Source organism: Trichechus manatus, unplaced genomic scaffold, assembly GCF_000243295.1.
Source record: "Trichechus manatus latirostris isolate Lorelei unplaced genomic scaffold, TriManLat1.0 scaffold00066, whole genome shotgun sequence".
In the NCBI taxonomy this organism is placed as follows: Eukaryota; Metazoa; Chordata; class Mammalia; order Sirenia; family Trichechidae; genus Trichechus; species Trichechus manatus.
In genome coordinates this window covers 4,453,091-4,480,547 of record NW_004444002.1, presented here as the reverse complement: position 1 = coordinate 4,480,547, position 27,457 = coordinate 4,453,091, and the positions used below count along the sequence as shown (strand labels likewise).

General features: G+C 37.1%; 1 protein-coding gene across 3 annotated transcripts in view; it reads left to right on the top strand.

The window, feature by feature from the left end:
• Positions 1 to 27,457, top strand: part of TENM1 (teneurin transmembrane protein 1) — a 609,234-nt gene that overhangs the window by 260,704 nt on the left and 321,073 nt on the right. For all 3 annotated transcript variants that reach the window (XM_004379594.2, XM_012556473.2, XM_004379593.2), the window contains exon 5: positions 15,883 to 16,121. In XM_004379594.2, the coding sequence (XP_004379651.1) occupies positions 15,883 to 16,121 (239 nt within the window). The remainder of the gene's footprint in view (positions 1 to 15,882; positions 16,122 to 27,457) is intronic.

Here is a 27,457-nt window from a genome sequence, read left to right as displayed (position 1 = left end):
CAGGAAAACTCAAAAAGAATTGCCCCCTTTGGCGAACAGATAAGGAAATAAACAGTAACATCTGCTTCTCCATTCTGTTAATTTTTTGGTGTGATATCTGAGGGTATAAGAGACTGTATAATGCAAATTCTTAAAATATAAAACAGTTCATTGTAAGTACTATCATGAATTTCAGCACAGATAAATTTCAGCAAATATTTATTGTCTGCCACGTGCCAGGCACTTTTCTAGTTGCTGAGGCTACAGCACAAAACAAAACAGACAAAACCCCTGCCCTTATGGATCTTTAATTCTAGTGAGAGAGACAGACTCTGCCCTATAACCTTAATCTTATTAAGGTTAATAATATTATAGAACTTAGGATCTGGCTAGATGTGATATGGGAGAAGGGGGAGGAGTCAAAGGAGTCTTCCTTTCTTGCCTTCATCTCCTCACTCCAAATTTTATAGAGCTATTCCTTATCAATGGTCTCATAGCACCCTTGGACGTATGTCTGTCAAGACCTTTTTCCATTGTATATTTTCACTCGAAATCTTTTATTGCCTTTATTCCCCATTGCAACTTGAGTAAAGGCTCACGTATGCCTTTTTTTTTTTTTTTTTAACTTTGATTCCTCAGTGCTTGGCCTACACTGTTCCACAAATGTTTGTGTGATGGATGCATGGATAGGCAGACAGAGCAGCTGAACAAAGGACATTCAGCTGGAAATATCCAATGTCTAATAAATAGTTTAAAAAATATGGATCTGGAACCCAAGAGAGATAGAAAGAGAGAAAACATTTTTCTCCTACCTCTTACTAAGTACTTTCTATGTGCCAAGCACTGTGCCAAGCCATTATCACATTTATTCCAGTTGATAGTTTTTAATGCTTAGGCTTACAGAAATTGAACAATATGCACCAAGATCACCAGTTGGAATGTATTTAAGCCAGTTCAAACCCAGGTCTGTCTGATTCCAGAGCTCATGCTGGACATGGATAGTTAAGAGTTTGATAAGTAGACATAATAACTGAACTTCTGTGAATGACAGAGGAAATCTTGGAAAACCTATACAGGAAGTTTAGCGCGAGAAGAAAAGAAGATCGTAAACCAAACCATGGGGAACACCTACATCTTAGGAGTCCATACAGGAAGAAAAGCCAGCTTAGGTGATTGAGGAGAAGAGAAACGATAAGAGAAAATTTCAAGGAGATGGTAATCATGATTTTCAAATGCTGCAGAGGAGTCAAATAGAATGCCGATGAGACGAGACCATTGGCTCCATCAATTACAGACTTCTGGACTTTTAAGAAGGCAATTTTAGTACAGTGGTGAGATGAAGCTAAACTGCAGTGGGTTTGAAGAATTGATAAGAGATAAGAAAACAGAAGCAGAAGGTAGACTACTCTTGAAATAGGATAGTAGATTGAGAGGAAGCTGAATCAGGGCAAAACTTTCATATAGATTGGAAGGAGTTACCAAAAAAAAAAAAGAAGGAAATATATTCAGTGAGGAGGTACATAGTAGTCACCAGGATAGTGATTTTAAAACAGAAAGAAACCAACAGAACAAATTAGAGATCAAGTTTCCTTAATGGTAAATAATATAGAAACTTGCAGGCATGGTCACACAACGCAGAAGAAAACACAGCATTATCCCACACAGCAGTACAGGCTTCTCAGGTTGCCAGACCCCTACCGGGGCATACAGCTGGTGATGACAACACCTTTGGGGAATAAAACTCCCTTAGTTGCAAGCCACCACCCGTCTGTCAGTTTGTGGTAGCTTGCATGTTTCTGTAATGCTGGAAGCTATGCCACCAATATTTCAAATACTATCAGGGTCACCCATAATGAACAGGTTTCAATGTAGCTTCCAGACTAAGACAGACTAGGAAGAAAGGCCTGGTTATCTACCTCTGAAAATCAGTCAACGGAAACCTTATGGATCACAACATAATATTGTCCCATGTAGTGCTGGAAGATGAGCCCCACGAGCTACTCAAAATACACAGTGGCTGCAACGATGGACTCAAACATGCCAGTGATGATGAAGATATAGTGCACGCCCAGGCAATGTTTTGTTCTGTTACATAAGGTTGCCATGAGTGGAAGTCAACTCGATGGCAACTAACAATAATAGGTGTAAGAAGTTTACCTTTGCTATTCTCACAGCATGTGTGTTATGATAGCCTCTCGCTCTTATTTAGAGTTGGCTTTCAAATATAAGTCATATTCCCAAGGGCAGGCAGCTATCATTGGCCAAGCCAAGATTATAACTCTGACTCCCTGTCTCCATCTGGCATACACAGAACACCAGGCAGCCCCTTATTACTGATGCAGATGCTTAATAGTGACATATGTATGCACAGAGCTTGCAATGACAACATAGATGCTAATTTATGACTGTTTCCAGTTTACCTATCAAAATATCAAGTGCGACATAAAAACACAGATATCATTGATTACTTCCCTTTGTGGCATAATATTAGCCTCCTAAGTAAATTGATTTTGTTCTGAAATAAAATATTCACAATCTTCTTTTTCCCTCACCTTTCAACTAAAATAATTGTGTTTTTAATCTATGACAGTCTAATCTTTCAAATGCTGTCATTTACCATACTGAATAGTATCGTTAACTTAGATAATTTTCTGGGAACATGGCAGGTTGCTTTTTAGTAGATGCACTTGTAGCTAAATACTCTTTCTTTGTCAAATTCATAAGATTCAGATTTTAGATGACATATTGTATACGTGTGCTTGTATTCGTGTGTGTGCACACGTGGGCATGTGTTCATATGTAAATGTGTATGTATAATTTTCCTTTACCCAAAATACTGTCATTCAATATCTCATTTTAAAATCTAAATAACCCTGGGAAGTAAACATAGCAGAAATCATGCCCAATTTAAAGACACAGAAACTGGGCCCTTGGAAATTTTAATAAAGTATCTGTGCTGCAGTTGGTGTTGGAGCCAGAATGCAATTCTCCATACAACCAGTCCAGTACTCTTTGCTCTATACAATTTGTCTCTGGCATATAAGAATCCCAAGTCATCTCTTTTTGTCTTTCGGTGAGTATTTATGGTTCAGTCAAATCTCCCTGCCTGGAGACATCATCTAGTTTTTATTCTATACCTATTAAAATCTTGATGAGTCTAAATGCCCAGAAAACTGGAGGTTCTGGTTAATTGGATTTTGTGGTTAGCTTAAGGTTAAATAGAACTTTTTTAAAATTGCCATTCCTGTTGAAAATCATCCTTCAATATGAATCTACTTTCCATTTTAATCCAAATGATCATAATTTAATCTTTTGTAATTGAAAATCTTACAGTATGTCAGTGTTGTCATTTTGAACTTGAGTTTTGATTGTACAGAGCTCTAGATGTAGAGGATATTGTAGAGTGAGCAAAACGACTCATGGTCCCAGGATATCCTTTACAAATTTGGGGTGACCTCCTATGAGTAGCTGAAAAAACACTAGACTTAGTTAGAAGTCTTGAGTCCAAGTCTAGTTCTGCCACTGAATAGCTATGTAACCTTGAAAAAAATCTTCTTCTCGCCTAATTTCCCTCAACAATCAGATGAGGGAATGAAGCTAAATGATATTTGAGGTCCTTTCTGACTTTACACTCTCTGTCATTCTGCAGCTTGCCTTCTTGTCATTTGCTCCTCCGCTGAAAGAATCCTGCTCAATTGAGCTTTCCAGTTAGTTGGAGTCTAATTAATTGCAAGTTTACTAATTCTAGGTGAGGTCCCCAAACAAGTGAGATAAATTTAAATTGAACAGCCATGATTCCTTTGGACTTTCCAATAGCCAGGAGGAAATGAGGAAGACACTCCACTACCTTATCAAGGGGTAGCAATAATGGCAAGCAAGTAGGCAATCTTAGGCCAATGCCAACTAGTCTATGATTCTCTGTGCCTAATACACAATAAGTGCTCAATAAAAGCCTGTTTAAATAAGTGAATTTAAGAACAAAACCCTTCCTAGAGACAGAATTCAAGATGCAATACCTTATACAGAAATCTACCCTGCCTTGGGTCATACTGTGAAACTGCAATAAAATTTCAATACCGTCTTTAATATTGTCATGCTCTGTCTAATTATGAAATAAATCTAACTTCCTTTTATGTTTTTTATTGAAATAAAAAAATATATAATCTTGTTTGAGTGTTTCAACGAGCTATTTCTCTACTGGATCATGTAAATGCATGATTTTCTTCTACATATTGCCAATAATACATACAGAAAATCAGTTCAGATTTAATGTTATATTTGCCAAATATAGATGTATATTTAGAGGCCAAAGGGGTCCATGAAATCACTGTACTCTTGAAGTTGACCTTACCTTGTTTATCTCCCTGTGCTGTCTCTGAATAATTAAAGTGAACCGATGTGTTTCTTCTTTGCACTCTCAAATCCGCACGGCAGGAAACCAGGGAGAGAACATTTCAATGAAAGGAAGGCCTGGTTTCCACAAATTCTCTTGTGCTCAAGTGGGATTGTAGTTACTGAGCTTTAGAGCACAGCACAAAGCTGAATTTGACTGTTTCTTAGGTGGCCTAACCTGAGGGGAGTTAATGTTTCAGTTGCTGTGATTGTTATATATTCTGCATGTTTTAATCAGTAGTTCAGGTTTTGAATTTATGCCTCATGACAGGTTCATGAGGGGTACAATTTAAAAAGCAATTTTAAAAATTGAAAGTAAAGAATGTTTTCTATTTTCCATATCTTAACAAAGATTTCCTTGTTTGGTCAGCAAGGGCAAATGTTTGAAGCAATTATGAGTGAGTTGGCCCTAGGGTTCAGGGTATTTGAATAATAGAACAATCCCAAGTGCAAACAGGCAGGAACAGCTGCGAGCTTGGGGAAGAAGGTAAGATCATGAGTGCCTGGCAAAAAAAGTCTTTATCTGGAAAATCTTTTAAAAGTGACAGATTCCCTTCCAAAGGGCTGTTGAGTACTTTAAAGCTGCTTGTTCCAATCAGATGAGTGGGTTTAGACCACAGTTTCTCAACCTTGGCAATATTGATGTTTGGGACTGAAATAATTCTTTGGTGTGTGTTTGTGTGTGTGTGTGTGTCTGCATTGGTGAGGGAGGGGAGCTGTCCTGTGCATTGTAGGATTGTAGGATGTTGAGCAGCATCCTTGACCTCTACCCACAAGATGTCAGTAGCACCCACCCCCACTGTGAAAACCAAAAATATCTCCAGGCATTACCAAATGTCTTCTGGGGGCCAAATTCACCCACAGTTGAGAATCACTCTTTTAAATCAGTGTTTCCCAGCCTAGTCCTATTACTGGTGAGGCAAAATCTATTGTTCCCGCACTAGCTCACTTTACTCAACCTCCTCTTGAGACTCTTGCAGTTTCTTTTTTCCCTTCCCATGTTCCATATTCCAATTCCTTTATTCTGAGGCCTTTGGTCGAGGGTTTAGATAATTCTGCAGTCTATAGTGTAATTGGGATGGCAAACATCCATTTACCTGTAAGCCCCCCCTTCCCCATTGCTTTCCTTTTAATACAATGATAACTCCTCATATAATTTTATCTTCAATTAATTTGTCATATCCTGCATTTCTGTGTGAGAGTCTTCAGTGAAAGGAATATATTTTTGACACATTGAATATATAAAAGTCTGTATGTATATTTAATTGACTTGTTTTCTGGGAATGCAAAAAGTTGTAAAAATACAGTATATCGTGGCAGACTATTTAGATCAGAGCTATAGCAATGGAGACCATAGTGACCCCTGAAGTAACTAGCAAACGATCCTCTACCCTTGCATATATAGCCAAATCTAGCTAGCTAGCTATCATTTATTTATATAGTCTATTGATGTATCAAATTTCCTCTTTTATTCTATTCCTTTCTCTTCTTCTACGCTTTTCACTCTCCCTACAGTCTTTCTTCATTCACTCTCTCTGGCCTTTACCTTAGACCTGCGCCAACCTTGGGCATTTCATAGCTCTTCTTTTTTTTTTTTTTTTTTTTTTGCTAAGAAGCTTACAAGGACACAGAGGCCTGAAAGAATATGGCACCTTTGGGAAACCACACATGACATAAGATGGCCAGAATGTAGGGGGAATTGGAGACAATAGCAGGAGTGAGGCTGAGAGGAATGCAGTGTCCAGGTAATCAAGAATTGTATAAAAGTAGATGTTCATTGAAAAATAGAAACAAATACACAAATTCACAAAGAAAAATAACTCCAAATTCCATCACCCAACAATAATTACTATTAAGATTTCCATATTTTCCTCTAGATCAGATCTCTGTGGAGTGGGAATTTGGGGTTGAGGTTGGATCGTTTTTGTTTTTGTGTGTGAGGTAGACACACATGGTTGTGGTTGTACTATATATATGCGTTCTGGGTTTTTTTGTGGGTTTTTTTGTTTTTTTACCCAACAATGAAAATTGCTTATTACCTTAGAAGTTATCTGATTGCTAGGAACGCAAAACTTCTAAAACTAAACCAAGCAGAAAGAAGGTTTGAAAAAATATAAGAGAATCTCACAGGGAAATGAAATGACAGTAAGTACAACCTGGCTTAATGCGAGATGGAACTTTTTCCATTGCTCTGTTTTTTTCTGGAGTCTCATGATATATCATCTCTGATTCTCTTTGAACATATGCTCCATTCTCAGGCTTCACTCTAGGTGGGATTTATTTCTCTGTTCCCTCATTATCTTTTAACTGTAACTCTGACTCAACATGACCTTGAAGATTTCTGACAGAGAGAAAACACTTGCCTGGGAGGTTTACTATCCAACTCTGGTTCAACTAACTATGGCTGAGGGCGGTGGACAGTGGGGAAGTGTCATGTTGTACATGGGTAGGGATATCCTTTCCAGGGCTTTGGGCTGAGAGACAATGAACAGCATGTCTAATATACTTATGTTGTTACAAATACTTTGTATTTTCTATGGCTGCATAATATTCCATGGAATCAGTTACTAGGCTCTTTCCACCTTTGGATCTGCTCTCTTCTAGCCAGTGGATGGAGAAAGAGAAGAAAAATCATGGGTGGGAAGTTTTTAGGGATCGATCCCAGAAGTGGCAAGCATCACTTCTGCTCACATTTCTTTAGCCAGAAGTAAGTCACATGACCATATCTCATGGAAACGGTGGCTGGGAAAGATAGTCCGTGTGCCCAGGGAGAAAGGAGAACACGGATGTTGGTGAGGGCCGAGCAGTCTCTGCCTCAGGCCACATTTTTGAGACTGATATTTTGGAGGACAACTACAGCCTTTGCCAGCTTTTCCCTTAGATAAATATTATGTTGGATAGGTTAGGGGACTGATTTGAATGGTATTTCTTATGTTGTTATATAACATTATAAAGCAATCTTGCCTTTGATGTACACATTAGCAAGACTGTCAAAGTAACTGAAGTTGATAAAAGGCAAATATTGATCAACATCATTCAAAAATTGCACTAGAATGACAGTCTAGATTTCAACCTGAGTTTAGTGTGAAACTCTTAGGTCCTGTCCCTATACTTCTTTGCAATTAATTTGAAAACATTCTTTCTTTAAAGTGAGATGCCCTTGCTAATGTAGATTACAATTCAATAAAAACAAATGATACAGAAAAGTATACCATGTCAACTGGCTCATAAAATAAGTTAGGAAAATACATATGTGTGGAAAATGAGGATGAATAAAAAGGCAATCAAAGTATATAATACGCTTCCCACTGCCTGCTTGTTTAAAAAGAAAGAATAAGCCAAGTACCCAGTGAAGACCAAATCTACGAAATCAGCACTTTGCTCAGGAAGTAGAATTGGGACCTGACTTTCAGCTTTTGCAAAGGGAAATATAATTGAATTTATTTACAAAATGAAGAAATTAAAAAACAAGCCCCAGAAAATTTGGGATCTGTGTTAATTTTAAACATGTGATCACAAATTTTGCTTGGGTGGTATGTTTGTTCCCATTTTAAATAGTCCCAGTTGTGGAATAAACTCCAGAAAAGAATGACATGATACCCCACATTCATTCGTGGAGATGTTTAAAATCATAAGAGAATTGAAAATGTCACCTTGCAATAGTTTTCCAATTGCTTTCTTGTATGAAAGGATTATTGCTTCTTCATCATATCTCAGGACATAAAGTGTTTCTAAATATAAAAAGAATGAAAATATTGTAAGCTTACTTATCTAAGTAATTTTTTTTATATTAGACTAAGCCTTTTAATACAGGAACATTTGTGTTAATAAAAAAATTAATTTTATATTTACCCTTCAATTGGCATAGATTTCTTTAATATCAGGTTTTAAATTAAATTTAGATCTACATAGCATGGATCTAACGTGGAGAAAGCAGAATGAGAGGCCGACTTGAAAAGACGTTATTATGAAGTAGGGCATGATTATTTGTTTTAATTTACTTTTGCGGTCTACTAAAGCAGCTTGATCAAACATTATGGAATAGGTAATATTTTCTTTCTCTAGTATTTATGTGTCTATGCCAGCACTCCTGAATGCAACTCATCTCTAAATTTTCTGCTATAGAAACGTTTAGTGTATATAGGAAAGTTTGATGCACTAAAGTATGAAAAAATGTTCTGCTGTCTCCCACATTCTAATGAACAGACATGACAATTACCTCGCTTTCATGATAAGTATGTACTTTCTTAATATCATTTTGTCATTTCTGTAATTTTGAGAATTGAAAGAAATATTTCCATAAAAACATACTCAATGGAATATTAGTCTTATACATATATTCATTTTTAAAGGAGAAATGTCAGATAATCAGGTAAGTTAAGAATGTTTTATTACCTTAATGGTTAACATTGTGAGTGCTGTCGTGAGCTGATATGTGCACGGTAGTTAGGTAAGTGGGTTTTATTATTCACCCATGGATTCAAAAATATTTATTGAACACCTGTTGTGTCAGGCACCATTCTAGATGCCGAAGATACAGCACGGAATAAGACAGACAGACATTCTTACCCTCATGTAGTTTACGTTCTAGTAATAAGCAGTAGTGAAGGTGAATAGCAACGCTTATCACTTATCAGTTGTGTGACATTGGGCAATTTATTTAACCTTAAGATCTGGGCCTCAGTTTCCTTGTGTATGAAATGGGGATAATATAATCAATCTATCTTGTAAGGTTATTTTGAGGATTCAGTGAGAAGAAAACATGAAGTATGTTAGCAGAGTGTCTGGCGCATAGATGTTCCGTAAATGGTCACTGCCATTTCCATTATCATTAACAGTAATTAGTATTAAATTATTTCTATTATTTTGCTAAAGTAATTCTTTTAGTATCAAAATGCATCAAAAAATAAATGAAATGTGAATTAATTATCTCTTTGATTTATTTGTTTATTTTCGGTTATGTGAAAATGAAATGAAAGCTTAAAGTTGTCCTTTTAGTCAATAAACCAAGAGATATTTGCGGACAAGTAAAACACTTTAGAGTCCCTAAGCTTCATTCTTTCTGCACAGTGAATCAAGAGCCTTTTAGAAGAAGCAAAGGCATCATACAAATCAATATATATTCATTGAGTACCTTTGAAGTACGAGACAACGTACCTAGAAATTAAGACTTGGTTCCTGCCTTCAAGGAATTTACAATCCAGAGGCAGTAAAGAGGTAGGGCAGATATTGCTTCTGATTAAAGGAGGAGAAGACATAATAGCCATAGAAACAAACATTTTTAATAAGAGCTCTACCATTAGCTGTTAACTACCCCATTTGCAAAATCATAAGCGTACCAATCTAAACCCTAGAGTACTTCCATTTCAGAACAGATCGTAGAGCTAATACTTAAGTCTAGAAACATTAAGGCATATGCTGAAACTCTTTTTTCAAAACCTCTCAAAAATTGTGAAAGGCATGGAGAGGGTGTCGCCTTTTTGTAAACGCTTGGCATACAAGGGTGAGGAGGGAGCACGTGGACTGTGGTAGCTTAAAATTTGCATCGAAGAACCCTAGGACAAATAAAATGAAATCCTACTTTATGCAGCTGTTAGTATAGGAGTACAGGGTGTCACCCCAGTAGGTTCTCTAAGCTAATATTGCCGTTAGGTTTAAAAAAAAAAAAAGTTGCTGTCGAGTCAACTCTGACTCATGATGACCTCATGTGTGTCAGAGGAAAAGTGTGTTCCATACGGTTTTCAATGGCTAATTTTTCCTAAGTAGGTCACCAGGCTTTTCTTAACCAGTTGCAGCATCTAAGGACTCCAGGTTCAAAAAGAGTTTGCATAAATATGGGAGTGTCAAAAATGGATTCTTTAGAGAAAACTTGAGATGTTGGGAGCCCTGGTAGCACAATGATTAAAGTATTCAGCTGCTAACCAAAAGGTTGGCGATTAGAACCCACCAGCTGCTCTACGGGAGAAAGATGTGGTGGTCTGCTCTGTTAAAGATACTGTAAAGATTACAGCCTTGGAAACCCTATAGGGCAGTTCTACTGTCTTATAGCGTCGCTAGGAGTTGGGATCAACTCAAGGGCAGTGGGTTTGGTTTTTTTCGTTTTCTTTTGATTTAGAGATGTTGAGGGTGGTATCATGGCAAGTAACCATTTATTTCTGCAAAACAACACTAAGTATTTTCATTAGAGAAGAAAATGGGACTGACCCAGGATGGCATTTTTTTTTTAATCTGTTATTTTTGGAAACATAAGAACAAATACCTAAATTCCACTATCCTGTTCAATGTGATTTGGTCCTTTTTGTCGTAATTGTCTTCATCTTCTTCTTTTTTTTTTTTTGTTTAACTCAACCTCAGCTTCTACTGGAAGTAAGTTCAGTTCTTTCTTCTGAGTATAAAAATGAGTCAAATGCTTATGGCTAAGGGAATACAAACTGAGACATGCATCTCTGAAGAATGCTTACAGGATGTAAAAGAAGAAATTCATTGGTTATTTATGCATCTGTTGTTAGAAAGCTGTAGATTTCTTGCCTATTTCCTATAGAATTTTAAGTGTCACATTAAATCACATTATTTAGTGTTAACAGATACTCTTAGAATTATGTAATATGAGGAGCTTAAAAAGAGAGAGGACATTTTCTCCTTTTTTATAGACAATTTTAAAATCCTTACAGGAGCATTTATTATATTCCCATTTACCACCACTGGGTCTCATCAGTCTTGAAGCTATTTTTTTTTTTCAATTTCCTTATATGCCCATTTCCTTTTAGCAATACCTTGCTTTTCCTTTTTAAATGTGAACTTGAATATTAAAACAGATGCAAAGGAGAGTGCTACTTACACATAAACTCTTGAACTGCATTTTTATCATTTGCTCTGTGGAAAAAAACCCAATTGTATGAAATTGATAGCAACATTTTAGTATATCCTCAGGTCCCTAGGGAAGAGCAGTGGGCTTAGACAGATGATCTGATTTTTTGAGCACATAGCTGAAGTCTAGCACTGTGCGTTTGTCTTTATGCTCCGACTTTTTTCAGGGACTATGAAAACACATTTAGGCACTAGTTTCGATTTCCAACAATGGACTGCAAAGCCTATGACAATACACAGTATTTTCATTGCTGTTTTTCATGATGCACATCAGCAGAGAATCTTAATCTGAGCTCGTTAATAAGAAAACAGGAGCCATAGTATATGAACTCATTTGATTATCTACCCTCACCGAGGACTGTGATTTGGATTCCACTCAAATATGAATTAGTTTAAATGTTGCTCTGCTGCGACTGTTGAATTTATTCATTATGCTGTAATACTTTCCTTATGAAACTGCATTTGAAAATCCTTTGGTGTATATCAGGATGAAATTACAGTACTCAGGGATATTGATTATTGCTTGTAACTGCCATCATAATAGCCAACAATTTTCTGTCTTTCATTGTCTTTCTTCTACCTCTTAATGATATACCAAACCAAATCAATATCCAACATATTGGGCCACTTACATTGTCTCAAAAATCCAATTGTTCTCCTTCATAAATATGCAAAGGATTAAAGATTTTATCTGCAAACATTAAGTAAAATAGCCCCATATTGCTGGGTTTTTCTTTCTACTGTAGGAATATATCAGAGTGTTGTATAGGATCAGTTATATGTAAGTGACATTTATCACCTTCAGAGTAACCACGGGGCAGCGGTGGGGAGGTGGGAAGATGGGGAGGTGGGAAGGTGAGGAGGCTACTCTGCTATGTTGCCTGTAAAGTATTACACTTTTTGCTGTAAATTAGGTGGCCAAAGGGTGAAATGCAGACTAGAACTGTTAACCAGACATTAAGGAAGAAATCCAGAGCCTTATGACATGGAGGAGTTTATTTCAGGGCCTAATGAGGAACTGCAATCAAATGGAGAGAGTGCAAAGCTCTGAATCACTTATTCAATAAAATATATTTATTCTTATTACTACTGTATACCGTTTCTCTGTTCTGGGAGTAAATTAGGTGCTCTCAGAAGCAGCAATAGCTCCTTTAAATTCTCATCATCTAAAGGGTAGTTTCTTTATAATGTTTCCCCATTCATCCAAACTAGTTAAGACAGTTTTTAAAACTTATTAGTATAAGAACATGTGACATATGTAGTGCTGTTTAAACAGATTGTATGTGTTCAGCCCAGGTGGTTAGAATCTGGTGCTAATCTGGTGAAGAAATGTGGTCAGCAAGTGGCATGGGGCAATGGAAATACACTATTTTGGAAGACCCCAATTCCAATTTCAACTATGCCATTAACTAGTTATGCTACTTTTGGGTAAGCCATTCTTGTTCTCTGGGCTTCAGTTTTCCTAACTGCAAAATGAGGTTGGACTATTAAATCATTTCTGAAGTCCCTTCCAACTCTGTGATTCTCTAACTATCATTGTCGCATTTTTGTTATAGGTCCCAAAGGGCACAGGGTAAAAGTGTGGTTCAATTCAACGTCATTCACATGTCAAACTCAACAAAATACATACTTATTTTGTACCTAAACAGACCTGGATTCAAATCTTAACAAGTCTACTAGTTGCATAACCCTAGTATAGTATATAGTAGGGTAGTAGTTAAGAGCAATGGCTCTGTACCCTGAATGCCAGGGTTTGAAACTCAGCTTCACCAATTACTAGCTCTGGGACCATGGACAAATTACTTAACCTCTCTGTGCTTCTGTGTTCTCACCTGTAAAGTGGAGACACTGACAGTAACAGGGTTGTTGCGAAGATTACATGATGTAATATTTGTGAAGTATTTAGAACAATGCCTGGCACAAATAAGCACTTAATGAATGTTACCTATGATGATGATGACTACTATTATTAACATTCTACTCCTACTAAACCTCTTCTAGTCTGTTTCATCATCTGTAAGATGAGGATAATAGTATCAACCTCACTGACATATAAGGATCAAAATAATGCATATAAAGTGCCTAGCTTGGTGCCTGACCCTTCTAGGTGCTCAGTAAATTCTAGCATCATATTCATATAAGTGGAAGCAACTGTTCCTGTGGTTGGTGCTATCCAGTGCACTTTTTCCACCACCACCTTCAATGTTTTCAACCCTAGTTACAAAAGCAATACAAGCTCAAGGCAGATAACTTCAAAACATACTCTTACCATCCAAAGGTAATGAAAATTATTGTTTTTGCTTGAATATATATTTGTTCATTTAAAAATTGTAGCTTATTGCCCATACTGTTTTGAACCCTGCCTTTTTTCAATTGGTAGTAGCTGTAAACACTTTTCCTAGTGAATACGTATTCTTTTACAACATAATTTACGATGTTTTTATAGTATTGTACTATGTATTTGTAAAATAATATACCTAACCAAATACCTATTATTAGGCATTGAGAGTTTTTTTCTATTATAAATAATACTACAATGAAGGACTTCTTGTATACATTGTCATACACATAATTTTCTAAGGATAAATTTCTATAGGCATAATTATTAGATCAAAGAATATACACATTTAAAGTCTTTTGATGTTGTTGTTGTTAGGTGCCGTCTAATTGGTTCCGACTCATAGAAGCCCTATGTACAACAGAAGTGTAAAATGAGGATATAATATAGCCTATAGGGTCACTATAGGAGCCCTGGTGGCGAAGTTGTTAAGAGCTTGGCTGCTAACCAAAAGGTCGGCAGTTCGAATCCACCAGCCACTCCTTGGAAATCCTATGAGGCAGTTCTACTCTGTCCTATAGAGTCGGAATCAACTCAATGGCAACGGGTTTGGTTTTATTTTTTTATAGGGTCACTATAAGTAGGAATTGATCCCATGACAACGGATTTTGGGTTTTATTTCATATGATTGAAAACTAAATGAGATAATGAGTGTTTAACCCAACATGTGGCACTTAGCTCTCAATAAGTGTAAAATTTATGCACAAAAACACACTTTCATTTATTTGGCAACTCCTTCCATGTGAATAACTCACTCCCGTTTATGAAAGGTCCAGATTGCAGTAGTCATGAGCATTCCGTAATCGTTGTATAGTAATTCAAACATGACAGCATGGCTCTACTTGTATGAAGTTCTAGAACAGACAAAACTAACCTACAGTGGAAATGAAAAATCAAAATGGTGGTTGCCTCTGGGGACTGGGGGTAAAGATTTACTTAGAAGGGGCAGGAGGGAACTTCTCTGGGAGGGATGGGAATGTTCTGTATCTTGATAAGGGTTTGGATTGCACAGGTGATTGCAGTTGTCAAATCTCAGCAAAGGTACACTTAAAATCTGTGCATTTTTTCATGTGTACATTTTATATTTTGAAAAATCCATAAGAACATATTGAACTCTAGTTAATAATATGCAAGTTGAAATATGTGAAGGGAAGTGTACTGATGTATGCGACTTACTTTGAAATGCTTAAAAAATAAGACAGACTGATGAATGGAGAGAAGGATAGATGGATATATATATGATAAAGTGAGTATAGTCAAATGTTAATTGTAGAATCTAGGTGGTGAGTATAAGGGTGTTTATTGTAAAATTCTCTCAATTTAGCTGTATGTTTGACAGTTTTTATAATAAAGTATTAGAGAAAGTATAATTGCAAAAGCTAGTATCTAAAATTCCATAGTGAGGAAAGTCTCAAATACTGGTTTCTAGGACATTCTAACTGTCAAAATGCACAGTGAGATGTCTCTGGTTTTGAATCAACTCTTAAGGATCTTATTTAAAGAAAGACAGCAGTATAGTAAATAATATCAAATATGGAATGTTAACACTCAGAGATTGAGAAACTCACTAGCCAGCAAGTTAGGGAGCACAAGACCCCTGTTATGGATTGAACTGTTGCCCCATAAAATGTGTGTCAGCTTGGTTAGGCCATGATCCCCAGTATTGTGTGGTTGTCCACCATTTTGTCATCTTATGTGATTATCCTATGTGTTGTAAATCCTACCTCTATGATGTTAGTGAGGCAGGATTAAAGGCAGTTAAATTAATGAGGCAGGACTCAATCTACAAGATTAGATTGTGTATTAAGTCAATCTCTTTTGAGATATAAAAGAGAGAAGCTAGCAGAGAGACAGGGGAACCTCCTACCACCAAGAAAGCAGACCCGGGGTCCCTGCACTGAGAAGCTCCTTGACCAGGGTAAGATGACAAGGACCTTCCCCAAGAACTGACAGAGGGAGAAATCCTTCCCCAGGAGCTGACACCCTGAATTTGGACTTGTAGCCTCCTAGACTGTGGGAGAATAAATTTCTGTTTGTTAAAGCCATCCACTTGTGGTATTTCTGTTATAGCGGTGCTAGATAACGACGACAACCCCTTTCTTTCTCCTTAAATGTCTAAATGAGAAAACGAGAGGGAGCCCACCAAAGCACTTAGAGTTAACCCTTATTACATGAAAATTTCAACCAGCCCCTCCCACTTCATCTGAGCTTTGTCATAGCATAACTGTTTGATATTAATGGAATTTGTGTTTTGGTAACAACTGGATTTGGTTTTTATAGCCCAAACTTTTGTTTCCTTTTCATAGGCATTTCCTGTTCAAACATGGATCTGGTTCCTCTGCTATCTTCAGTGCAGCCAGCCAGAACTACCCTTTGACGTCCAACACCGTGTACTCACCCCCTCCCAGGCCACTTCCTCGAAGCACCTTTTCTAGACCTGCCTTTACCTTCAACAAACCTTACAGATGCTGCAACTGGAAGTGCACGGCCTTGAGCGCCACAGCAATCACAGTGACTTTGGCCCTGTTATTGGCCTATGTGATTGGTAAGCCCCTTTTATCCCTGCTTCAGTTTCTTCTTAATCAAAGTCTTGTTTTGCTTGTGGGGTGGGGGAGTTCTCTCAACTCGGGGATGTACAAATGTGGATCAAGGCTTAGTATTATAAGTAACAAAAGGATTTCTAATTAGCTTTTAATTTGTACTTCCTAACCTTAAATACTGCAGAGAAGAGTAAGGAATGCTCTTTGAGAAGAAATATTTATACTACTAACAGAGTCTTATTGATTGCAATTACTGTAGTTAACCATTCTCCTTTCAGTTGAAAGGTTGTCCTGTTTTTCTCATTAGAAGTCATAAGTACTAATCTACAATAGCTTCTTAAATTACAGTTACACGGTAACACTGCTGCTGAATTTTCAGGTAGCAATTTCCTTAAAGCAGTAGTTAACTGGTGGAAACCATCAGAAAATCCAGTGCATAATTTCTAACCAGGAATTCTGGTTTTTACAGTGGGGCCAAAAAAAAAGAAAACAGAAAAACAAAAGTCTTCTTATTTTTTGCTTGGTAAATGACTGCAGAATTGTATGGTTACTATGTGTGGGAAGGTAAAGCAGAAAACAGTCATGAGGTACCCTTTCCACTTTTAAGAAACAACGTTGTTGTTGTTCTTGAGTCACTCTGATTAAAGTCACCATCACTTGATAGCAAATTATATTGATTTTTCTAGATGGCATTTTGTTTTGACTGAACATTAATTTCCTTGCTTGAATGGTTCTGCAGTCTAAAATGTAAATTAACTTAAGAAACATGTATTTTGTGGAAGCCTCTTCCTAGAATGAATAAAATGTTGTGGTCAAAAAATTTCTATCCAGGTATGTCACCAATAAACTTCTTCTCAGGTTTAACTCAATTTCATAATGGAAGCAAGATGACCCACTAAGACACAGTGAATGTTATTCTGAAAGGTAGATAAAAAGGGATTTAGACTTTCTCATGATTATGAATAATAAAGTAAATCTGGTTGATTCCCATTTATCCAAAATGTGAACAACAAGAAAGTTCACATAACCAGTTTTTATAGGGGTTATAGTATAGGGGGTGGTAAGTAAATAAAACCAGATTTATTTTGTGGGGAAGTCACTGGTAATGTCAGCAGTATGAGATCATGGCCTGTAATGATGACGTGATTATCAGTTTTACGCTTTCATCGCGCCATTTAAATAATGCTTCTACTAAATGTGGATGATATTACCCTGTAATACCAAAAAAAAAATGTGTCTTTTATCCCAGTCATTTCAGGATAACACAATGTGTGTGTTTATTTTGTTTGTAATAATCTGTATGAGAAAGATTACCAAAGGGATGGAGTTGGGGGATGAAAAAGTACTGCGATTCAAATATAATTTTAATTTGAAATCATCTAAAGCAAGGATTAATATAGGAAGTTTAAATACATAGAGACCCTTTAAAATGTTCTTATTTGAGTATGATACAAACTCTTGTCTTATGGATTATGACCAATTAACTTTTACTGTATATAGAGGTAATGTTTTAGAGACAAGACTCCTGGTATAAACAAATCCAGGTACTATCAAGCTCTTTATTCATAGATGTATACTCTATTTAAACTGTGTATTCCTATTTAAATTTACTATACTGACCACTCCTGTATCAAAAATTTTATTATATACTCTCAGGCTTGTTTAATTAGGTTATTTATTCATTTCACAAGTGAAAGTAGGATGCTTCAGTCATTTTAAGGACTGCCTTTTTATAGGGTAAACAATGACATATAAGTTTGGCATCATAGTAAGGTAACATAGTTAGTTATATGCATGGATTATTTAGACCTCTGTCACTTATTAGGCATGTTACCTCGAACAAATTACTTAACCTTTTCAGGACTCTGTCTTCTCATCTGTAAAATGGGCATAATAACAGTACCTGTATCATAGAGTCATTGTAAGGATTAAATGAGTTAATATAGCTAAAGCACTTAGAATCGTGCTTAAAACATAGTAAGTGTCTTGTAAGTGTTTATTATTATTATTGTTATTACCATTATTATCATTATTATTTTACTATTAAAATTATTATTTAAAATAGTTCTCTGGATTAACTGTTTTTTCACAGCTATATCCCAGCACCTAAAACAGTGCCTGGCATATAGCAGCCTTCTCAATAAGATTGTTGAAAAAAATGAATTACGCTAAGTGCTTTACTTGTATTAGATCATTTAATTCTCCCAACAATCCTTGTGTCAGTATTATATATATTTTATAAATGAGGACACTGAGGCACAGCAAAGTTAAGAGGCCATGTGGAGGTCACATTGAGATTAAGAGGTCACATCGCTAGGAAGTGGTGATCTTGGAATTCAAACCAGAACCAGCCTGACTCCAGATTTCATGCTCTTGAATACTATGCCTCGCCACCCTTTTCCCACTGAACTATACTTTATAGCTCATTTATTTCTCAGTCTACTAAATAAATCCACCAGACAACTTTTTTTCCCTTATAGAATTACGAATTAAATTAGCTGTATCAAGTCATCTACTACAGTGGTAAATTCAACTAAAATTGATTGATTGGTGAAAGAAATCTGTTGAAATCATTTATTGTGAGATCTTTTAGACAGAAATATCAGGCTAAATGCTGGCACGGTAGTTTGAATGGGTTCAAAATGAAGGGATGTTAATGGCAAACATTATAACTTTGTTCCTAGTTCTGTCCTGAACTGGACATTATGTGCCTTTGAAGAAATCACTTAAACTCGCTTCCTCAACTTCCCCAATCTGTGCCACCTCGAAAGGGTAGAGTGAAAATTCATAAATAGGCATTAAGGTGAAAGATGTCACATAAAAACTGTAACATACAAGACGATTTTTAAATGCCTTCCTGTGGTTGCAATAAAAAGCATTATATTTCAAAATATCAGACCATTTCACCCTCCACTCTTGCTGAGTCTGTAAGAAAGAGTCATCGCTTTTCTTCAGTCCCCCTTTTGCAGTTGCTGTATAACCCAAGGAAAAAACTTTCACTGAAACTATTTACTGCTTCTGTTTCCCGTACAAATCCCTTTCTGCTATTTCATTTTTCTCCATTATCCATTATACATAAACTTTAGATACTAATGGCTGTGTGCTATGTTCCCCTCAATCCACTAGGGGAAATCACATCGAAATCAGTGGGACATCAATAGATGTTCTGTGCATTATGGCTCTGTAAGTGGTCATTGGAAAGCAGTGGAATTCCAGCACGTGGAAAGCCAGAGCTGGGTAGTTCAACCGACCGGCCCCATCCCCACATCTACCCACTATACCTTTTGGGTCAGCAAGAGAATAACTCCTTTGAGTAAGTTTTGAGGTCATAAAATTTGGTGAAGGGAGGCATGGAAAGGTATGATTATATGAAGATATCATGGAATGGCTATTGTCATCACTTCCCCATAAATCTGTGATATTTTCCACCTGAATCAAAAAATATGTCCTTACTCTTCATGCTCTCTGGTATTTTGGCATCAGTGATGTATCAGTGCCTGTCAGAAGCACATTTGCTTGAATTTACAAATAAGCCATATGAAGTAGCAGTCAGGAAGACAGATGACCATATGCAAGGCATCAAGACGAGGTTAAGGTGCTTTATCAGTGGTTGTGAAGGGTACAAACATAGCCTTTCTGGCAATGTTTGATGTTTTGATCCAGTTTCTCCACAGTCAGTAGTTTGTACAAAAGGCAATAGAAACCCACAGGAAATAGAAACTCATAGGAATACATTGTGCCAGTGGTCAGTTGGGCTATTGAATTGAATGAGTTGGGGAGTAGGGGATTCTGGCTCTCAGACGCAATAAAAACACACTGCCATTGAGTCAATTCCAGCTCATATGTGGATGATCCTTTTCCTTCGCCATGAAATTAGTAGCTAGTCATACCACCTTCAGGGAATGCTGGTAGCGTCCCAATTCTACAGACGGAACAATTTAAGTCCAGAAATCTCCTTGCCATGACATACTCTATAGGCCACATTAGAAAGTTGACCAGAATGAATATTAACAATACAGATTTAGGAGAGACAGAATATTGAACCCAGTTCTTTGATCCAAAATTAGAGATGAAACTACTCAAGAAGGCAAAGGACCTACCTCACCTTGTTGTCTGCACTGAAACTGAGTGATGTTGATTTTAGTGCTTTCTTTTCCCTCCTAGCCCAAATTGCCCCACATTCTAGGACCGTTACTACAGTGGAGTAAGAAAGTGCTGAAAATGATAGAATGAGATGAGCGGAATGTGTTCATTTTGCCCTCTCACAAAGAAAATGCAAATACCTCACTATGCAGGAAAGAAAGAAAATAGAATGTGGCATGTTTCAATTTTGGAAAATTTAAGAATTTGGATTTTCTGTGATTTTTTTGTTTACTGGAGAGAGTACAAATGGAGAAGTTTTCTTCCAATACATCTAAATACCCAATGTTCCCACACACCAAGTTTGACTAAATGTAGATAAGTATGCTAACCAAAAACCATCTCTGTCACTTACTAGCAACTCTAATAATGTCTTTTTGCCTCAGTTTTCTCATTTATTAAATGGGAGTGTTAATAATACCTTCTTTATGAGTTTTCTTTATAGTTAAATGAGATGAAGCATGTAAAACACTCAGGCTATTGCTCAGTAGATTTAAATAAAGGTTAATGATCATTATTAGTGGAACAAGATTTTATTAGGATTATTAGTTTGAGCTGAAGTAGGCATATTGTTATTTCTGTTGTGTGCGGTCCAGTTGATTTCCGACTCATAGCGACCAGATGTGACAGAAGAGAACTGACCCATAGACTTTTCTAGGCTGTAATCTTTATGGGAGCAGAATGTCAGGTCTTTGTCCTGTGAAGCTGCTGGGTAGGCTTAACTGCCAACCTTTCAGTTAGCAGCCCAGCACCTAAACTTTGTGCCACCAGGGCTCCTTGAGGTAAGCATAATGAGCATATAATTTACTCTAACATGAACTGCCTTTGTTTCCCTTCTTTCCGAAGTAATCTAAGTCATTTTTCAGAGCTTTGAATGTCTATTTCACAAGAATCCCTGTCTAAGATAGCTGTAATGTTGCCTTTATTTTGCTAATTTCCCTCTTCCATGGTGTTTTGACCCTTCTAATTGTTTTGTATTACTGTCTGGAGGCCATATCTAGGTTGAAACACATTTTCATTAAAATGTATTCTAGCTTACAACATTCCAGAAATTACTCAGCGTAAAATGCTAAAAACCATCATACTTTATGCTATAGACTTTTATCAATCCTTTTGGTATCATGCTTAATACTTATTACTTCTTCCAGTTCACTCTCTTGGACCCATTTTTGATAATAATGGTAGTTTCTGTGCTAGGATTCACTTTGCCTCCCTACCCATGAACCTCCAAGCAGGGATCTGGAAGATGGTGATGTAACTTCAGTCTCATTATAAATCTGCCATCCATGCATTTATCAGAACCCTTCTTTAAAAAAGATTTATACTTCATTCCACATCACCTTTTGGTGTAATAAGTTCCATAAGTTTTATCCCCACTACATTAAGTGGCGTTTTTATCTGTCACAAATGAAAGTATAAATTCAATCCAAATTACAAGTACTAAAATGACAAGATGACCCAGTATCACATTTAACTAATTTGCAGAACCATAGTGACTTCCTGTTGCTCAGGAAGCACTTGAATGAAAGGCAAATACTATACTTTTTTTTTTTTTCTTGGAGCTCCAGCATGCTGTCGATTTAAGACACAGAGTAAGAGAGATAATTTTTTGGGCTAATGAGTAGTGGATACTAAATACATGTATTGCCTCAAGAGATTATCTTGTTGGCTCAAGGAGAGGCAGTCACCTTGCTAAGTACCTGCCACGTAGCACTTCCTTAGCCTGGGTAGGGAAATCAAAATTAGAATTTGTGAAATAGATAAAGATCAACTAGAAAGCATAATAAAAGAGGATTGGACAGAAGGCTAGTAATTTTGGAATTTTGCATGCTTAAAGTAGTTTAAAATATTCACAATAGCCAAGAGGTGGAAACAATCTAAATGCTCATCAACAGATAAATGGATAAACAAAATGTGGTACGTACATGCAGTGGAATACTACTCAGCCATTAGAAGAAATGAAGTCTTGATACATGCTACAATACGTATGGATCTGGAAGACATGCCAAGTGAAATACTTCAATCACAAAAGGACAAATACTGTATGACCTCACTTATATAAAATACAAGAAGAGACAAATGTATAGAGAACAAAGTTTATTAGTGATTACCAGGGACGGAAGGGAGGGAAAGGGGGAGGTTAACAGTGACAGAAATATCGAGTTGATTAAAGGTAGGGTTGTTCAGCCAATTATTGTAATTGCTGTCATAAGTCATACACCTGTAAAAAGTTGAATTGGCAAAAGTTGTGTGATAAATGTATTTATAACAATGACAAAAAAAAAAGAGTAGCTGCTGAGGCTGATTACCCAGTTGTCATCGAGTCTATTCTGACTCATAGCAACCCTATAGGACATAGTAGAACTGCCCCCATAGGGTTTCCAAGGAGCAGCTGATTATGTCCAACCAAAAACCTCATGGGGTTTGGTTTTTTGGTTTCGTGGTTTAGGGTCATGGTTTCATGGGACAAACCAGTTAATTGGCCTGATAACATGTTTAGTGCCTCTGTTTTACCTCCTAGCTGTATGCGTAGTGCCTGGGGTCTTAAAAGCTGGCAAGGGGCCATCCAAGGCACAACAATTGGTCTCTATTTGCCTGGAACAACAGAGGAAGAAGGAGAGTCAGGAATAGGAGGAGGATATGGAATGTGTGGCTAATCGCCTCTAAGAACAACTGCCTCCTTGGCCATGAGACCAGAAGAACCAGATGGTGCCCAGTTACCATCACTGAACATTTTGAGCAAAGATTCTGTAGAAGAATCCTGATCAAAAGGGGGAAAATGCCAAACAGAATTTCAAATTCTAGGGGAGTCCAGACTTCCTGGAGCCATGAAGGTTGGATGAACCCCTGAAACTACTGGCCTGAGATAATCTTTAAACCGTAAACCAAAAATAACCCCTGAAGCTGAGGGCTGTGAAGACCACAGTCTCAGGGAACATCTAGCTCAATTGGCATAACATAGTTATAAAGAAAATGTTCTACATTCTACTTTGGTGAGTAGCGTCTGGGTCTTAAAAGCCTGTGAGCCACCATCTAAGATATTCCACTGGTCTCACCGTTTCAGGAGTAAGGGAGAATGAAGAAAATTAAAGACACAAGGGAAAGATTAGTTCAAAGGACTAATAGACCATAACTACCATGGCCTGCACCAGACTGAGTCCAGTACAACTAGATGGTGCCCAGCTACCACCATGACCGCCCTGACCAGGATCAGAACAGAGGGTCCTGGACAGAGCTGGAGAAAAATGTACAACAAAATTCTGACTCACAAAAAAAAGATCAGACTTACTGGCCTGACAGAGACTGGAGAAACCCCGAGAGTATGGCCCCCAGACACCCTTTTACCTCAGTAATGAAGTCACCGCTGAGGCTCACCCTTCATCCAAAGATTAGACAGGCCCATAAAACAAAACGAGACTAATAGGGCACAATAGTCCAAGGTCAAGGACTAGAAGGCAGGAAGGGACAGGAAAGCTGGTAATAGGGAACCCAAGGTCAAGACGGGAGAGTGTTGACATGTCATGGGGTTGTTAACCAATGTCATAAAACAATATGTGTACTAACTGTTTAATGAGAAGCTAGTTTGTTCTGTAAATCTTCATCTAAAGTACAATAAAGAAAAAAATCCCCCGAAGTCTTCTTAAAACCAAACAAGTTTAGCTTAACTAGTAAAGAATGTTATGCTCTTCTAAGAACTATCTACATGGGATCAAATTGACAATAACAACTCAAAAGATTAGATAGGAACCTTAGGGGGCAGTAAATTTATGTTAATGGGGGAGGAACAACTCATAAAAAGAAGGTGAGAATGTTTGCACAACTCGAAGAATGCAATCAGTGCCACTAAATGGTACATGTAGAAACTGTTGAATTGGTTTATGTTTTGCTGTGTATATTCTAAACAACAACAACAAAATAAAATTAATAAAATTTTAAAAAGTTTAGAACAGCAAGAATTAATCTTGCAAATTGAGAAAAAATTCTCAAGATTTCTATGACTTCAAGTAAGTTATTTGAATTTTGTTGCATAAAGAATTCCTGTTCAACTCCGATTCTCTCCACCCAAATGATATATAATGCATACATAGATATGTTATATGAATATTTTAGACCCACATTGCATAAGTCGTTAAGCTATACTTATTCTGAAGTGCATAAGAATAAACTAAATTAGAGCAATGATTTTGAAACAGATGGCAGGTTAGTCCATTTTAAACTGTAGAAATGTGACTAAATTTTCATATAGAATGAGTGGTGAGGGCCAGTACCACTAGCAGAATATCTGATTCATCACAGTCAGTACAAAGAAGAGGTATCTTGCAGGGTGGAAACCCTTTCCTTTGGAGTTCAGCAATATTGCCTTCACAGAGAGGTAAAAAGACATAATATGTTTGAGTAATTACAAATACGTTGAAATACGTGGGGAAGCAGAAATGGACTATGTGCGAGGGTGGCAGGAAATGAAGATAGTAAGCAATAGCAGATCATGAAAACCATTTTAATCCATGATAAGAAATTTGTAATTTATTCCAAGAACAGATGGGTAGATTTTTATGGTTTTTCATTAGGGCAAGTGAATTGTTTGTTCATATTTACATTTAGAACAATCAGTCTAAAAGCAGCATAGAAGTTGGATTTGGCAGGCAAGGTGATGGGGTTTGTAAGATCAAAGTCAAGAAGACGAACTAGGAGACTATAATAGCAATCCAGCTGAGCGATGTCGAGAGCATCAACTTCTAGGAATGGAGAAGGGGGAGATGGAATCAAGAAGTATTTAGAAGATAAAGCACACGTGACTTAGTAACTGACTAGACATGGCAGGAGAGAGAGAAGTTGATGTGTGGCGTAGGGATTGGGTAGATGGTGATGCCATTTAGCCAAAATAGAAAATAGAAGTAAGAGGTTTAAGGATGAAAATGGACATCCAGATAGAGATACATATTACATTATTGAATATCTGGTACTGAAACTTTAGAAGAATCTACCTTTGAGGATACCAAAATCATGGAAGTAAAATGAGGAAAAAAGAGGGTGAAGGCTGGAACTCTGGGGAATAGTGATATTCAGGAAAACTGAGGAAAAAAATCTGATAAGCCGACTAAGAAGGAGCAACTAGAAAGACTGGAAGAAAACCATTAGATGGTGGGGATAGAACAGCGGTTCTCAAACTGTGGTCTGGGGACCACCGGGGACCCCAAGACCTTTCAGAGGGTACACAAAGTAATAACACAAAGACATTTGCCTATTTCACTATAATTCTCTCATGAGTGTACACTAGAGTTTTCTAGAGGCCACATGATGTGTGATATCACAACCAGTTGAATGCAAAAGTAGATGTGACAATCCAGCTGTCTTCTGTTACACCAGGCATTAAAGAGATTTGCAAAAATGTAAAACAATGCCACGCTCCTCAAAAATGTTCTTGGTTTTGGAGAATATAGTTATCATAAAATACATTATTTATGTTAACATGTAATGGGTTTACTGCTATTATTCAATGGATTAGTAAATATTTATAAAAGTTATCAGTTTTAATTTTTAATATAGTAAATATGAATAGATATAACCCACATCAACAAAAGCTCTTTGGGATCCGCAATAATTTTTAAGAATATAAAGATGTCCTGAAATTAAAATGCTTGAAAAGGGTTGAGGTAGGTAAAGGAACTACATAGAGTATTTCAAAAAGAGCAATTGAGTGAGTTAAGGGCTATTTATTATTCACACCAAGGTCACTCCATGGTAAGGGCATGCACGGAAAGTATATGGTGAGAGTTTTTGAAGTAATCAGCCAAGGGATCAAACTTAATAGGACAAGAAAATGGGAGGAAGCTGATAGCATAGGAAACAAGAGATAGATCCAAGCGTCTAAAGATCTTGATGAGATTATAAGGGAGTTATGGCTGTCGGAATCAACTCAACGGCAATGAGTTTGGCTTTTTTGTTTGTTTGTTTGTTTATGGCTGTGAATGAGCTGAAAAGCTAGTAAGACGATGGTCCAAAACCAGTTGCCTTTGAGTCAACTCCAACTCATGATGACCCCATGTGTGTCGGAGGAAAACTGTGCTCCCTGGGGTTTACAATAGCTGATTTTTCAGAAGTAGATTACCAGGGCTTTCTTACCAGACACCTCTGGGTGGACTCAAACCTCCAACCTTTTGGTAAAGGACCTAGCAACTTAACTGTTTATACCACCCAGCAACTCCAGATGATGGTTAGAGGGTAGGCTATCAGAATTTTAGATTTCAGATACAGAGCACAAAAATGTGGTTCCCCTATATATTTCGAACCTAGCTAGGGAACATGTATGAGGAGCTCTTTCTCAATGAATCATTTTGCTCAGGGAGGGTTAGATTCTTGGCTAGGTATGATCCCACAAGGTGGTCTTCCTTGGGTAGACTCGCAAGCCTATTAAGAAATTACACCAAACTACGGATAGTGATTATGTACGAGCACTGCATTATACTGGATCCTTAACATAGGTAAGACCCGTGTGTAATTCCAGATCACAGTATGGCTTCTCAAGACCTCTTCCCTTGGGGCTCCTATTGCTCTCTGTGGGATGATAATAAACAAATTAAGAGGGTCCAGGATGACCCAATATAATTTTCTGCTGATCAAAACCTCTTGATAGCATTGCCAATCTAGTTAACGTAGACCTTATGTAACACAGTTAACTTCTACAGTAGTTGCTTGCCCTAAGGGTTTCTAAGGAAGGCTCTCACAAACGTCTGATTATCAGGTTGGGAGTAGCAACAGGAAGTTCTGGAAGAAAAGACATATGACTTGGTGCTTTGTAAAAAAAAAATCTTGATTTCATTTCATTTCTTTTATATTAAGGGAGCTTTGTGTCCTGATCAAATGATCAGGAAACTGAAGGCCAGCATGTGTACATAGAAGATCAGAGGAAGTTGCTGAGCTCTCAGATAAACTAGTTGTGGCCAGAAATGAGTACAAATATGATTTTGACAGCAACCAGTCTGTGCTGCTCAACCCCCTGCTACAAAGGAGGCAGATTTTTCTCTCTGATATTCCTAGGTTTCACCAAATCAACTAGCCCCATTGTTTATGTTGTGGACAAGTTCTTGATTCAGTTTTGCCTTTTATTCACTGAAGGAAGAACCTAGATTCCCTTTTATCTTGAATTTTAATTTTAATTAAACATAAATATTAAATATGGCAGATAACAATACCTCATAAT